This window comes from Drosophila ficusphila, unplaced genomic scaffold (genome assembly GCF_018152265.1).
Source record: "Drosophila ficusphila isolate 14025-0441.05 unplaced genomic scaffold, ASM1815226v1 contig_636, whole genome shotgun sequence".
NCBI lineage: Eukaryota > Metazoa > Arthropoda > Insecta > Diptera > Drosophilidae > Drosophila > Drosophila ficusphila.
In genome coordinates, this window is record NW_025064569.1 from 2372042 (window position 1) to 2387916 (window position 15875).

At 40.1% G+C, this 15875-nt stretch overlaps 1 protein-coding gene across 1 annotated transcript in view; it reads left to right on the forward strand.

Moving 5' to 3' along the window:
• The window catches only part of LOC108100769, a 65885-nt gene that overhangs the window by 14725 nt on the left and 35285 nt on the right, over nucleotides 1-15875 (forward strand). The window contains 4 exon segments of the mRNA XM_043208744.1: nucleotides 5038-5382; nucleotides 10773-10946; nucleotides 11013-13612; nucleotides 14133-15323. Coding sequence (XP_043064679.1) covers nucleotides 5304-5382; nucleotides 10773-10946; nucleotides 11013-13612; nucleotides 14133-15323 — 4044 coding nt within the window. The 5' untranslated portion in view covers nucleotides 5038-5303.

Consider the following 15875-nt stretch of genomic DNA (forward strand, 5'->3'; position numbering starts at 1 on the left):
AATTTCATAAACATCGGACAACTATATCGTATAGCTGTCATAGGAGAGATCGAAAATTCTATAAAGAATTAATGGAAATAAAATGATTGCATCGTTGTTTTATATCAGATAATGGTTTTTGGAATATAGAGTTTTCTAACGACTCTTAAATTTTCAATTAAATTTCGTTAGAATCGGACAACTATACCATATAGCTGTCATATGAACAATAGTCGAAAATATGGAATGTTAATAGAAAATTCGTCATAGCTTCGATGTTATTTAGCCTTTATCCATTTTGTTATATAGGCTTCGGTTTGCCTTAGCTAGCTTCTTTTCTTGCTTATCGTTCAAATTCTAACTAATCTTTCGTGGTTTCATTCGTCTACTTTTCTGTTAGTGAAAAGTGAAAGTCTACCTGACAATTGGAGTGTGCATCAACTATAGTTACAAACAAACAGCTTTTGTTTGGATATTCAGCATTTCACACGAAAGTTTATTAAACTTTGTTTTAAGTTGTGAGAAAGAAACGAACGAATGCCTTATTAACAAGCGTTACCCGCAATCAACATTTGCACTATTTTTATGCCCTTGCAGAGCAAGAGGGTATTATAATTTCAGTCAGAAGTTTGCAACGCAGTGAAGGAGACACCTCAGATCCCGAGTAGAATCAGAATACGTCTGTACGTCTGTCCGTCTGGCCGTCTGTCCGTCTATCTGTTTCTCTTCAAACTAGTCTCTCAGTTTTAAAGCTATCTTGCTAAAACTTTCCCTAAATGTGTGTAGTTATTGCACGCAGTATATAAGTCGGAACGGGCCGGATCGGCCGACTATATCGGATAGCTCCCATACGAGAGAATGAAATAAAAAATTCTCACGCCGTTGTTTTTGATCATTTGATGATTTGATGATTTGAAACTGTTATTGAATTTCGGATTAAATTTGATCAAAATCGGATAACTCTATTATATAGCTGCCATAGGAGAGATCGAAAAATATATACAGAATTAATGGAAATAAATGTATAACATCGCTGTAAGATTTTAAAGGCCAAGGGCTATGTTTGATTTTTTTTTTGCTGCGAAATGAGTAAGTTTTTTTTATTGAGCTTAATTACATGTTATTGTTTAACTTTTGAAGAGTATTAGAAAAAAAAATTATTAAAAAATATTAAGAAATATTAAGTTGTTTTGCGGTGAACATTATAGGGCGTTAACGGATCATCTTAAAAATAAAATGTGATATGCGTTGTAAAGATAATGAATTTCTCGAGGTAATCAGGAAGAGTTTTTTAAAATTTATTTTTTGTCTATTTTTGGGAGCACTTGAAAGTGAAAAGTGCGATTTTAGCTTAATTTTTTTAAAAATAGAACAAATTTAAAATTTAAAAAAAACTCTTCCTGATTACCTGCGTATTTATATTGAGAATTTGTGTTAAAAATTTGAAAAGGATCGGTTCAGTAGATTTTGAGTTCTGCTGTTCGCTGACTTTCAAAATAACGCCTTCGGCTAAATCGATACAAAGTATTTTTTTTACGTGAAAATACGTCCAAATACGGTTGTTTAAAACGCTGTAACTCCGTTAGTTTGACTTTAATTGACTAAAAAATTTTACACAATGTTCTCGACCTATTGGTCATTCAGAAAAAAAAAAAAAAAAAAAATGTAAAAAAAAATTTTTAAACCTTACCCCCTTCTTAACCTTTGCATTTTGTTCGACATATTTGATGACTGCAAGGGTATATAAGCTTCGGCTTGCCGAAGCTAGCTTCCTTTCTTGCCTGATAGAGTTCTCTAACGACTCTTGAATTACGAATTAAATTTCATCAAAATCGGACAATTGTATCATATACATAGCTGCCATATGAAAAATAGTCGAAAATATGGAACAATAATAGTAAAAAATCATAGCTTCGATGTTGTTTAATCTTAATGTAGTTTGTTCGACATATTTGATGTCTGCAAGGGTATATAGGCTTCGGCTTGTCGAAGCTAGCTTCCTTTCTTGTTTTATTAATGGTTCGTTGGTGAAAATGTTTAAGTGATATCTAGATAAATGTGCTCTTTTCTTTATTAACAGTAAAAGGAATATTTGACTTTAGGACAGATATGTATATGTTTCAAAAGATATTTGCATTATCCCGTCTTTACACATCAAAAATTTGATGCGAAGAAAATGATGCGGAGCGTTCATGCGAAGCGAAGTTTATACAATAACATTGGACACAACTGGGCTCACATATTCTTTAATGTTAAGTTTGTATATTTTACGGAACTGCGTAGAGATCATGGTAAAGAAATTGCTACATATGTACACACTAGTGAATGATGTTGATGCTTAGCTAAAATGGTTCACTTGGGATTTGGTGCAGATGCAACTCTTATTCTTTCTGATAATAAGTGGCTTTGCCTGTAGGCTCTGGTTTTCACTTTCACAAGATTCTCTCGTTTTCGAAAATGAGAATTGGTGCTCCCGTTTTCACTTTCACAAGACTTTTTTGTTTTAAAAACGGACAATTTTTTTTTGTCGAAATGAAAAGTAATGCCTTTTTCTACATCAAATCGGTTCTTAATTGCAAAAGGAAAAAAATAGTTGACTCCTTGGTGTATTGATGTTCATTTCACATCATCAGTAGATCAATCTAATTCGTATTTACTTTTTAAATAATTCTTTTCTGACCCCATCTTGATTTCATAAATAAAATATTTGCCGTCGGGAACAACAACTTTCGTTTTGCTAAGGGGTCGATAAATCTATTGCCAAAAGTTATCGTCAATGCTGCCGTACTTGTAGTGGAACAAAACAACCAATTAAAAATACTTATAAATGAAACGTAGAAAAGAATATTTGTTAAGAAAAGTTAAATAAGCTTTTTATAAATAAATATGATTAATTTCCTTTCTTAAGTCGTAAAAGTGCAGTAAAAAAGTTGTTAATAGTGAAATGAAAACTGCAAAAAAGGTGTCAGCCCCCTATTGTGGGAAACAGCTGATTTTTGATGGAGGCTTATTTGAACTTTTGAAAATGTAAGTAAGACAACATAATTTATGTATTTAAAACTAAATGCAAAGCTATTGTTTTCAGGGAGAAGGATAAGTCAACGCTCCAGGATGAAATCATGCTGGGTTTTATGAAAGACAAGCCAGATGAAAAAATGAACCATTCCGATAACGAAACGATGACGAAAAGTTTGTGAAAACCGGAGCACCTAAAACGAAAACGTACGTTTTCGCACAAAAACTGCCTGTTAGATTTTGTTCTGCTTTGACTTGCAAGAATAACCGCCGAAAACAAATAAAACACACGGTTGGCAGAGCAATATAACAAGCATTAATACACTACAGCTATGGAAGTAAAACATAGAAACAAAATTTCAAAAGGCCATTATCACAATCGCTTACTCGCCACTTAAGAATGCATTATTTTAAGCAAATGTGAGCCTGAGAGACAGTCATACGAAGCAATACTAATGTAAGAGATAAGACTTATCACTTTCCAAAACATTTGCGCCCTAAATAATTTCGTTGTTTATGGTAACTTGGCCGACCAGACTCGAATTTCAATTGAGTTATCGAATTTGGCACTGATAATGTCCGATTTTCGAATCGTTTTTAAAATTATTTATTGTCGCTATTTTCAGGTATTTTATGCTGGCTCCGTAACTCCAAAATCTTAAGTTCTTAATAAAAACATGTCAATTTGGCAGTCGTTTTCGATGGTGGTGGTGTCTTTAGAGAGTGAGTTTTATTTGCTAGTACTCGATAACACCTCAGACGTTACGGTCGGCGGTTGGTGGATCTGAAGGCACCAGTTTTTTGTTTTGTTTTATAAAGCAGAATAATAAAAAATGATATCGTTTTCGTCTGAAAATTGCCCATTTGCGTTAAAGGTCGCGCGACCTGTCTTGTTTTTTTTAAATATTTTGTGTTTTATTTGGTAGTATTTATACAAAATCACTTTATTTAAAAAAAAGCCGACGTTAAGAAATGATCTGTTAAATTATACTTCAATTGTTTAAAGTGAAAACGAATGAAATAACGATGAGCGAATTTTCCTCCAGTGATAAGAAGCGAGTTCTGCCATGGGATATGCTTAACAAGATAGGTAGCAAGCCGATGCTTATATACCCTTACAAACTAACTTCACAACTTTTGGGAAAGTTTCAGCAAAATAGCTTCAAAACTGAGAGACCAGTTTATATAGAAACGGACAGACTGACAGACGTACAGGCGTATTTCTATTCTGATCGGGATGTTGATCAAGAATATATACTTTATGGGGTCTGAGGTGTCTCCTTCACTGCGTTGCAAACTTCTGACTGAAATTTTAATACCCTTGGCTCTGCAAGGGTAAAAAAGGTGCAGACAAAAATTCGTTGTTCAGAAAGACAAGAATTTGTTTACACGAAAAGATAAGATAAGACAAGTTTTCCAAGATTGTGTTTTATTTGTCATGTGTGCACCTGGAAAAAAATCGACATAACTGGCAAAAACATAGTAAAGTAAAGGCTAAATGACTTCATATGCGCTGCTTTAAATAATAGTGGGAATGTATTTTAAGCTTCATGGGTCTATGTATTGTGCTTAATTCTGAAAAAAATCGTGAAAAAGTCAATGTCGGTAAACCTTCCTCCTGCATATACCTTGCCAAAGGAAAAATTTAAAAACTTAAGGAAAAGTCAACATAATTAAAGAAGACTATACAGTACACCTTATTCCTGAGAGAGAGCATAAACGTAAAAAATAAAATTGCAGTAAAATTAAAGTCTTCAACAAGAGTTTTTCCAACATGTTTTATTAATTAAAACTTTTTGTTTTTATTTTATATTTTATTAAAACTATTGAAACAATGTTTCTATACATATATACATAGCTCCCTTGGCCGCTATGTGTATGATCAGACCTTTAATTTTTATAAAGTCTTTAAAGACTCGTATAGACTAATTTGGCTTGGGTTTCATAAGTGAGACTCTTATAAAAAAATTTAAAAATATACATACTTGAAATTTGATGTTTTATTTTATTTTTTAATGAGTTTCATTTTTTTTTTTTTTGTAGATATGCTTTTCATCTAAATAAATACTGCTTTAAAATGAAATGGTGGAAGTATGCATATACGAAACTAAAGGGATCTAAGCAAAACGAGAGGAAACTAAAGATAAAATTAAGACATAATATGCAAAAAAAAAGAAAACCCTTAACACACCAATGTGATTTCTGGAACTAAGCAAAGCAAGATCAAACCAATAGAAATATATAAACCCTTTAAATCTTGCCAACTGCAACTGTTGACTTTTGTAAGAGACGGATCGGAAAGAATAAGAATGGAGCATCTGGATCTTGCGGGATATCTGGGCCACACAACCCCAAATTGGAACAGTCTAGGCATATTTGAACAACAAGGTGAGAGCAACAAAGAGCCGAGCTTTCGGACTTTCAGTCGTAGGTGAAACGCTAATTTTATATACATACATACATACAGTGTATCACATTAATATTAGGTTTTTTTTTTGCAACTTTAAACGCGAATAAAATGTATAATACTAAAAAAAGTCAAAATTTGAAAAATGGTATTTAATATTAAAGTTTGTAATATTACCTTTACATAGATATAATACATATGTATATGTTTGGACTTTATTAAAAATTAAAAGAAGAATCACATCTAAACAAAAAAAAAAGCTTGAAAATGACATTACTTTAATATTCGGTATTTTTGGTAAGACTGATGTTAAAACAATGTGGCAACTGCACAACCAAAAGTTCCGCCGAAAATGGGTTTCCCCGAATATCACACATATGTCTGGCACTCATTTCCTACGATCTAACAAAAAAAAAGCTACTACGAGCACGGATTTTCGAGATGGGCCGCAAAGGGAAAAATGCATCCTTGGAAAAGCGGAAACTTGTCCTCCAGCTCCACCTAGAGGGCAAGACCTACAAGGAAACGGCCGAAATAATTGAAATGAAGCCAAATACTGTCGGTGACATCATCCGACGCTTCAAAAATGAAGGACGAGTGGCTTTAATAAAGTAAAAAGGACAGGCAAAAAAACTAACTGATCGCGAAGAAGCCGAAATAGTCCGAAAAGTGAAGGAAAATCCTCGACTTAGTGCTCCACAACTGACGGCTGAACTCTTTGCCGATCATGGAAAGGAAGTTTCAGCGCAAACTATTCGGCGTACCTTAAAAAAGCAAGGGTACAACGGCAGAATCGCGAGAAAAAAAACCTTTGCTTTCTGAGCGAAACCGAAATCTAAGAAAAACTTTGCCCTGGAGTACTCCAAAATGGACCAAAGCTGGTGGGACGACGTCATATTCCTAGACGAAAGTAAATTTAATCTATTCGGGAGTGATGGCAAGACCATGGTTTGGCGGAAACCCAATACCGAGCTGCAGAAAAAAAACCTTAGGGCAACAGTGAAACACGGCGGGGGAAGTGTTATGGTTTGGGGCTGCATTTCCACAAAAGGAGTGGGGAAATTAGTGTTTTTCGATGGGATAATGAACCAATATCAATATTTAAAAATTTTAAAAGAAAATTTGAAGCAGTCGGCGGAGAAAATGGGCATTGAAAATACATTCAAGTTATATCAGGACAATGACCCAAAGCACAAGGCGCATAAAGTGAGGTCCTGGTTGCTGTACCACTGCCCAAAGGTCTTGGAAACGCCGCCCCAATCACCTGATCTCAACTCAATTGAGAATTTGTGAAGTGAGTTGGACCGCCGTGTACACCAAACGCCGATATCATCCATAGCGAAATTAAAAAAACGGCTACAAGAAGAGGGGGGAAAATTTGCGGGGATTACACCAAAAAAATAATTCAAAATATGCCAAAACGCTTGAGCGATACCATTAAAAATAATGGCTATAACACCAAGTATTGGGATAAATATAGTTTTTTTTATTAGTTCTATGAGGAAATACCGAATATTAATGTAACCTGAATTTTGAGTTGGTTTTTTGTTTTTGTTTAATTTTATTTTTAATTTTTACTATTTTTGTTTTGTATGTATATCTATGAATAGATAATAAAAAAAAGCTTTCGTTTTCCATTTAAAATTTTTTTTAAAAGTCTTTTTTTAATCTTTTTCTTTGCATTTGAAATTGAGAAAAATAAAAACCGAATAGGTATTAATGTGATACACTGTATGTATGTACTAAGGCATTATACCTATTGCACGAGGGTAAGGACAAGAAGTCGTGGATGAAATAAAGGTAACTATAAGGATAAACTATGTTAACTACTATATATATATTTTTTTATCTTTACAATCGCAGCTATATGATATATTTTGATAAAATTTAATACGAAATTCGAAGGTATTTAAAAAACACCATCTGGAAGAATTAAAGTCGATATGATCAACAACAACGGCACCGAATGGGAGCTATCCGATATGTTCTCCCGATCCAGCTCGTTCCGATAACTACACAACTTTTGGCAAATTTTCAACAAAATTGCTTTAAAACTGTGAGTCTAGTTTACCTAGAAACATACGTACTGACGTATTTCGATTTAGATCGTGACGCTGCCAGCTTTGCCAGACGTCCCGATTTTGGCGGGATTTGGATTAGTTTTATTTCATTAAGCAAACAAAAGTTTAAGTTTTTTACGTGATTTTGTTCGTGAATTATTGGAGTGTACTTATTAGAATCGTTTAAAGATAAATTAAACTGATAGTGGTGTTTAATTAATTTTTTTGCTCAGAACTGGAAAACTTTACACCCAAGAAGAAAGTCAAACAAGAAAAACATCTCCTGACTTTAATTTTCTCTTCATATTTCGAACATGGTTAATAAAGCTAGGGGAATGCTTGGATTTATTAACCGATGGTCGAAGGAATTTGAGGATTCTTACGTTACCAAGACTTTATTTATATCGTTGGCCCGACCAATTCTTGAGTATGGGGCACCCGTATGGAGTCCCCAATATGAAGTACATGCTGATCGCATAGAATCAGTACAAAAAGCTTTTTAATCTTTGCCTTACGCCGACTAAACTGGAATGCAAACCTATTCCTACCCTCCTATTCTCATATACTGCTCCTCATTAACTTGCCCTCCCTTACTAACCGTAGAACGATGCTTGGTACTATATTTATTCATAACCTTATACGTGGTGAAATTGACAGTGCTTACTTGTTAAGGGGCACAACTAGTGTGACGGCCTAAAAATAAGGTGATTTTTGGGAATTTTTATTAAAAAAAACTACTTGATCAATTCTTTTCAAATTTTCAGAATATATTTATACATGTTTTAAGAATGTATAGTGAAATTTTTAAAGAAAAAAGTTAAATATTTTTTTAAGTTAGAGTCGATCTCCAACGGATCTCCAAGAAAAATATCAAAAAATGACAAAATGGCAGCGTGTTAAAAAAAAGTCGAATTTTAACCAAAATTTTGGTCGTTTTTGGCCTGCCAAAATTCGATTTTTGATCGGATCAAAAAACCGATAGTTCATGGTACGTAAAACTTTATAAAGAAAATGTAAAAAAATTTGGTAGTGATCGGATCACTAGTTTTTGAGTTATCACTGCAGCAAATTTGGAAAACGCTGTTTCGAGAAAAACGCGTTTAAAGATAAATTGATCGTTTGCACTGTTATGAGAGCGGTTGCTCTTTAAATTGTTATAACTCAATAACTATTTGAGATATCGATTTTAAATTTTAATATGTTATTTTTAAAGGTGTAAGCTACCGAAATATGAAAAAAAATTTGTTGATTTTTCACACTAGTTGTGCCCCTTAAGTAGACTAAATTTCTCGGTTCCAAGTAGATTTACTAGAAATTATGTTCCTTTAGCTTTAAATCTTTGTAGATCTAAGGGCCATTCAATGTATGGGGGCCCTTTAGCGGTCAGAAATTATATACATTATGCAATAAGATACTTAACAATACTTAATACCGAATCAACATTCGTTATAATATAAAAATATTAAAATGAATAACATGAATAACATATAATAAATTTTGTAGGAAACTATCATTGAAACTCCAGCGTAAATACGTTAAACGTAAATTTAGGCATTAAGATTTTTGTTCACTAACAAAAGCTTGCATATGTAAGTCAGAATGGGCTGGATCGGGCGACCATATCGGATAGCTCCCATAGGATAGATCGAAAAAAAAAACTTTAAAAAATTATCACGCCGTTGTTTTAGATCATATTCATTTTTAACAAATGGTGTTTTTAAAATATTAATGAATATCGAAATAAATTTTATGAAAATAGGATGAAAGAGGATTTTTAGAATGTCGAGTTTTTTAACTACATTTCAGTAAAGAAAAAAATTCATAAAAATCGGATAACTATATCATATCATGCCATAAGAAAGATCGTAAAATATACATGAACTATATAAATAAAATTTAAGCGTCGATGTTTTTTATCGTACAAGTACGATTTTTGGAATATAGAGTTTTTGAATGACTCTTAAATTTCGGATTAAATTTCATCAAAATCGCACGACGATATAGCTTCGATGTTGTTTACATGCATACATAAAAGTAGACATATTTGATGACTGCAAAGGTATATAAGCTTCGGCGAGCCGAATTCGTCTTGTCAATTGAAAAGTCGTACAAATTATATTTCAAAAATCATACCTGTTTGATCAAAAATACCGGGTTACTTTTGGTTTCATAGATTTTATAATTTTCTAATTTTCAATGTCAGCTATTTATTATTAATGGTCCTTAAAAAAGTTGTCATTTCAGAAACATTGCTTGTGTGATACAAATTTTGTTTCATAAATTTCTGATTCAAAAATCTTAAAAAATACTCAAATGACAAAGCCTTGTCGTTATAGAATTCTAATGAGTCGAGTCGTTTTATGAACTCCGCTCGCTGGACCTAGCTTCCTTTTTTTACTTGGTTTTTTTAAAAAGATTTTTTTTAAGTTTTAACACAATATTGTGTGTTTCTACACAATAGTAGAAACGCAACTTTTATACACTTGCAGAGCAAAGGGTATTATAAACTCAGACAGAAGTTTGCAACGCAGTGACGTACGTCTGTACGTCTGTCCGTCTGTCCGTCTGTCCGTTTCTCTTTAAACTAGTCTTTCAGTTTTGAAGCGATCTTGCTGAAACTTTCCCAAAAGTTGTGTAGTTATTGCACGCAGTATATAAGACTGAACGGGCCGGATCGGCCGACTATATCGGATAGCTCCCATACGAGAGAATGAAATAAAAAATTCTCACACCGATGTTTTTGATCAGATCGACTTGATTTCTTTCATATGGCGTTTCCTAACTACTATTGAATCTAGGATCAAATTTTATCAAAACCGGATAACTCTATCATATAGCTGCCATAGGAGAGATCGAAAAATATATATAGAAATCATCAGCCAAGCATGATTTTTGGAATGTACAGTTTTCTAACGACTCTTGAAAAACACATTTAATTTCAACAAAATCGGACAAATATGTTATATCGCTGCCATATGAACAATAGTCGAAAATAGGGAAAATTCCAGATGGCGTTTTCTGATGACTCTTGAATTTCAAATTAAATGTTATTAAAATCGGATAACTCTAGCATATAACTACCATAGGAAATATCAAAATATGAAGTTTTTTGATAACCCTTGAAACGAGAAAAAAATTGTATTATAATCCGACAACGTTTTCATATAGCTGCCATAGGAAAGATCGAAAAATCTATATAGAAATAACGGAAATAAAATTATAACATCGTATTTTTTTGAAATATAGAGATTTTTTGAAACCGCGTAAACTTTGAACCTTAAGCTATATCGAGCTAACGCAATATCTTGCAGATGGTGTCTATTTATCAAGCTCGCGGCAAATTTTGGAGCCAATTTTAGAGGAGACCAGCGAGGATGAGGAACATGCCCAGGACAGCTTAAGTGGCTGCCTTGAGCAGCGCTCCAGCCTGTGGAGCTCTGCGGAGTCCGACACTGGTTCAGTGATACGCATAGAAGTATCCAAAGGTAAGCTGGTGGAGACTGGCCTCGTCCCTTCTACACAATCTCCTCTAATTTTACTCTTCCATGCAGATGTCGATGTCATGTCAGAGAGGGACTTCGTGTGTCCGCCCAAGCGCCCAAGGCGTAGCTTAGAGCCGGATCCTGGCCAGAGACTTGAGGACAGTGTTCAGCTGCGCCGCCCCCTGCGGCACGATCCCGAGTCGCACAACAGTCTGGAGCGCTTTTTGGCGCTGGAATCCTGTGCCCGGGACAGCTGTGGGAGCCAGGGCGTGCGAAACAGCGCAGGCAGTCGGCGCAGCGGTACCTTTGAGGACTTCTATTCGGACAACGACTCCTACCACTCGCTTTCCCGCAGCTCGTCACTGGTGCAGTTTGAGTCCCTGGAGCGGCAATTGACACTCCAAGAGCAGCAGCAAACTATGAGCAGTCTGGGCAACAGCTCGCCCTCACTCTTCACTTGTGAGCTGGGTGCCGCAGCCCGGACCAGTGACAGCAATCCGGAGAGCAGGAGAGGATCTGCCTCGTCGCTGTCCTTAATGAGACGGTACGAGTCTAGCGACGGTCGCCTGCACCAGACCTACTACGAGCTTAACAAGCTCAACCTCGAGGACCAGCAGCAGCGGAGCCTCTTTTCCGAGGGGCTGCACCAGGCGGAGCTGAAGTCCGACTCCGAGACCTGCTCCAGTTCGAGCTCCAGCTCGTCCAGCAGTGGTCACAGCCAGCTGAGCTCGTGTCTCGGCAGCGGGGGTGCGGGGGAATCGGAGAAGCAGAACGGGACTGCCTCCCGTCGCATGCCCCTCAACTCGGCCGAGAATTTGTCGGAAGACTCCGGGTACTGCGAGCCCAGGACGCCGCAGCGGGAAAAGTCTAAATCCATACCAAAGAATTTCGACAAGCTCTGCGAGGAGGAGGAGGAGCTGCTTTTGCTGGATGAGGGTGCCCCCTATGCCCGCAACTCCAATGGCGGACAAGATTTGTGTCAGCCGAAAATAGAGCAGACTGCGGAGACGCTCGCAACGCCCTGCTCTCCGTCGCCGTCTATTAATAGTTCGCCGGAGAGGGTCGACTCTCAGTTGGAATCGGCCACTCCGCTGGCATCTCCGACCGAATCGAACGCCTCGACATCGTCCGCCGCCTCGTTCACTTGGCTGCGCAACAGTTTGCCAGACATCCGCGACTCGCGCGGTCCACTCTCCACTGAAACCGTTGACCCGGAGGCCCCACACGAGGAGCACGGCTACGTTCTGGCCACCAACAGCAGCAGCAGTAGCAGCCACCGCCGCCGTAGCCGGAACAGAAGTTCCGCCGACAGCAGCGACGGCTCGCCCCCCCTGGGCACCACCCATTCCCTCCCCAACGAGCTGCAGCAGCTCGGACGACGAGGTCGCCCGCGTCGACTTCGCACCACTAAGAGGGACTGCGACAGCGACAGCAGCAGCAGCGCGAGCAGTTCCACCGAACACCTTGACTTGAAGCGAGAGGAGAGGCGCGACGACTTCTTCCTCGACTGCCACGCCCTGCCACGGATACGGCGGAGCTACAGCTGGAACGAGCGCGCCAAAAGAGCAGTGGGTGTGGCGAGCGCAGGCTACTTGAACGCCAGCTACCAGAACCTTACGCTCCTGGACTACAGCGACGAGCGCCCGGCGGCAGACGATCTTCACCGAAACCACAAGCGGAGCCAAGCAGATGAAATGTCGGGCCGCGAGAGCATGGCGGGAGGCGACTACGAGCAGATCATCTGCAAGGGCAATTTCCTGCTGGATGAGATCAGCAAGATATACGACAAAAATGTGTCCATTCTAACGGACAGGCCGCTCCTTGTGGAACAGTCCACGCCGACAGAGGACTGTGAGTCGAACGCTTTCGAGGAGCCTCCGCAGGTGCAGCACGTTCAGTTGACGATTAGGCCGCCACCTCGGCAGAAGCGTTCGCCCGAGAACTCGGAAACGGAGCCGCAGCCCATACAACAACCAATCCTGTCCTTTGGCACCTTTGGCAAGACCTTCGACGTGGACCCGACCAACCTGCGCACGTCCTACGCCCAGAGTCTGGAGCGGTGCCAGTTTGACCTGCCGGAGGCGGCCAACACGGTACCGCGGCCCCCTCCGGCCACCAACTCCCACTCCCAGAGGCATTTGCCCAAGCGTCGCTTCCAATCGCCGGCCGCCAAGCGCTGTCTGGTCAGCAGCACTCCCAATTTGTCAGCCTGCGGCGACGGGCGGCAAGAGCCCGAGGACGAAATGTGCGTGAGCAGTGCCCACACCTCGATGCACACCTTGCCGCAGACGGCCACGCAGCCGAAGCCCCTTGGAATTTTATTGCCCGCCGGATCGCGTCACTCGTTCGGCAAGGAGGTTAGCTTCTGTCCGGTTGTGAGCAAGTACTGCTGGCAGGAGCAGTCTTCCGAGGAGCCACTGGAGGATCAGGGCCGCTCAAGCGAGGACGAGCAGGGCCCGTCCAGCGACGACGAACTCCTAGACAACTCGGACGCTACTGTGGTGCACAACACCAAAGAGAACGAGAACATAGCCGCGCTCTTCGACCAAGAGCAGGCTTTTCGCGCAAGAGAACCGACAATCGCGGCCGAAGACAGCGCCCATTCCGAGCAGAAAGCACCCGAAGGCCATGATCAGAGAGCCGAAGCTGGCTGCGCTGCCAGCAGTATGGTAAGTATAAGTAGTCTCATCGCGTGCAAAATCATCCGCGTCCAGTCCATTATCGTGGTTTTCTCGGCTCTCTCGGGCTCTCTTAGAGAATTTAACAGACGTTGTACAACCGATACCAAAGATAACTACCGATGGTGGGGCTAAGCCCGGGTGTCCAAGCCCTGGCTTAGATGACTGCCCATTTTGGGAACACATAATAAGGTTATCCCAAGGTAGGTTGCAGATCAGTACAACGGTTTCAGAAAGAAAATGAAAAGTTCATGTATCTGCAAGGCAGGCGGCTCAACGTCAATTCTCTGAGTGCTCTTTTGTTTTTGTGAATGCCCTGCGCATACATATATGTACATACATATGTATGTATGTCGCATAAACGTTGCTTGCTCTCGGCGCTACACACTAACAATTTTTCGTTTTCTCGTTTCCGTTTGAATCCGTCGCTAATTCAAATGTAATTTGTTTTTGTTTTTTCTCGAACTTTGCACTGGAACTCATTTTTTGCGCTTCTTTTTATATACAATAGGGACTCGCATCTGGCAGCGCAGTCAGTCTTCAATCGGGCGTCTTAGAGAATTCGTCGTTTTCCTCAGCAGTGCCCAGGCGCCCGACTATTGAGACACCTGCTGCTGCAAGTGCACGACCTTTGAGTCTGCACCTGCCGATCCTCAGTTATCCGCCCACTAACCGAGCCCATCACATCCTGTGCCAGCAGAGAGCTCATCAGGAAATGTCACCGGGCAGCGAACCCGAGCCGCAGGCCACGCCCATCGGCAGGTCGGACGACAAGCACCCGGGCTCCAGGGGCTTCCTATCCAGGTTTGCCCACGGACTGCGCTTTTCGCTGCGACGCAAGAAAAAACAACAGCAGCTGGTGCAACGGGACCAAAAGGCAGCGCCGCATCAGCCCTTGGTTATGGCATCGGACGTGAAGGACTCCAGACCGGCTGCGGGAAAGGGAAAACCGCCCGAATTTGTTCACATCCCGCTGAAGCCGTCGCGGAGCTTGCAGGCCAGTCCACTGGACGATAGTGTATTGTCTGAGGCCGGCGCCTCTAGTGCGTTCAACTGCAGGCAGCCAGAGCAACTGGCCAAAACATCAACTCTACAGAAGGTTGTGACAGGCAAGCCGCCGCTTCCCAAGCTGCCGCCCCGCAGTGGCAGCCTGACGCATGCGCCCCAAGGAACGGTCGTTAGCACCAGTGCTGCCCATGCCAGTGAGACGCCACTGAAAACTGAACGGGAACAGTACCAGCAGTTTGCCGACCAGTTAACCGCGGGTAGCCAAAGCCAAACGACGAGGATGCGGGCGTCGCAAGCGAGCGTCTCTCCAAAAACAGAAGTACTCAGTCAGCCGGAGAGAAGGGGGCTCGCAGCCAGGCCCACCGTGGTAACCGCCGTGCCGGTGGGCGTTTCTCCTGTGGAAGAGGCTGGAACGATGGGTCTGATCGAGACCAACCTGGACACTCATGAGACGGTCATTTCGGGTAAAACGCGTTCCCTGATGGACATCACATGCAACCCGCTTAGCCTGCCCCACAAGCGGTATATCGTGAAGAGGCTGAATGTCACCAGCGCTGCCTACGACGTGGATGACATCGACGGAGAGGCTGAAAAATCCTCGGCAGGCGGAGCTGGCGTTCAAATTGCGTCCGTCTGCAGGCCCCACAAAAGTATGGAGTTCCTGTTGGACAAAGAGAACCAGAGGAATGTTTTGGTAAGTGCTTGCACATGCTCATAAGCTACAAAGTCACCTCTTACCCGGTGCTTGCTCCACTTTTGGTGCTTACTACAGTATTCAAACTATTCCCCTGTCTCACCTACACATGTGTTTTGCGTTTCGAAGAAAATTCAACCCTTAGTTTAAGATAATGGAATTAAAGGTTATTCTTTTGTAGCTGTAGAAATGTTACAATTTATCACAAAAAGAAAACTACTGCCGTGTTTTTCGCTATTAAGTTACCATTATTACCTCATCCGCGTATTTAAATGCTCTAACAAATCTTTATGAATGAGAAAGAAAGCTGTTAAAACTTAAGGGGTTATATCCAGTTGCAATTTAAAAAAAAATTGAAAAAATTTTTTTTGCCTTTTTTGAATTTACATATATATATTTAAGAATATTATCTGAAAATTTCAAAGTATTCCCTTAAATAGTTTTCGAGTAATATGTGTATTTTTAAAGACGTCTCCGACGTAGTTCAACTAGTAGCCAAAACTTTAAATGCGTTCTTCTCGAAACTATGTTTTCAAAGTCGGTGAAGCAAAT